This window comes from Aphanomyces astaci (assembly GCF_000520075.1).
Source record: "Aphanomyces astaci strain APO3 unplaced genomic scaffold supercont1.9, whole genome shotgun sequence".
Classification (NCBI taxonomy): domain Eukaryota; phylum Oomycota; class Saprolegniomycetes; order Saprolegniales; family Verrucalvaceae; genus Aphanomyces; species Aphanomyces astaci.
In genome coordinates this window covers 663,211-663,937 of record NW_009798272.1, presented here as the reverse complement: position 1 = coordinate 663,937, position 727 = coordinate 663,211, and the positions used below count along the sequence as shown (strand labels likewise).

The 727-nt window shown below is 53.0% G+C and overlaps 1 protein-coding gene across 1 annotated transcript in view; it reads right to left on the bottom strand.

Moving 5' to 3' along the window:
* The window catches only part of H257_05037 (hypothetical protein), a gene marked incomplete at both ends in the record, with an annotated part of 4,082 nt that extends 3,355 nt beyond the window's left edge, over positions 1-727 (bottom strand). Inside the window, 2 exons of the mRNA XM_009829752.1 lie at positions 95-465; positions 524-727. Of these exons, the coding sequence (XP_009828054.1) occupies positions 95-465; positions 524-727 (575 nt within the window). The remainder of the gene's footprint in view (positions 1-94; positions 466-523) is intronic.

Sequence of the window (727 nt, the reverse complement as noted above, 5' to 3'; positions counted from 1 at the left end):
AAGCGTAAACTCTTCAATGGACCTACCACGACAATGAAGTATAATGGGTGGATCATCCACAAGGTAGAGAAGTAGGTTGGAGGTACGTAAGTACCTCGGCAGTCGGGAGCGGGCGAGCACAAAATTCACAAACAAGCTGCGTTGGGCTTGGTTCATGTCTTGGAGGCATTGCCAAAAGAAGCCAATGTGCGGCGCCGTGGCGTCGACGCCTTCATACACTGTGATGCGTTGCAGCATGTCAATGTCTATGTCTGGGGATCCGCACACAAGCTCTTCAAACTGCGCAGGTGTAAACAACGTGCACAGCGCGTACGGCAGCACCGCCGCCATTCCTTCCATGAACGATACCAATTGCAACCGAATGGCATCGAGTTTGAGCGCTACGCTGTCGTCCACGAGCTGAGCCAACGTGGGGACGGTCAGCGTGTTCATTTTGTCCATGTGTGGGTTGCGGGGGGCTTGAGTCTACTCAGACCATGTGTCACTGTGTACTTTATTATCGAACGATATATAATGTACATACCACACGAAGCAAATACTCGACAACTTCGTCAGGGTCGAGCGCCTCCACTTCTGCGTCCCCCAGACATTCCAAGTCGTGCAGTTCGCGCATGAGCATCGTGTCCACGGCTCCCAGATCCTTTCGGTCGTTGGGCAACCCGACCAACGGCTTCCAAAATAGATCGGACAAGTTCAACGGCACCATGATGCGATGTCTCGTGGCCAT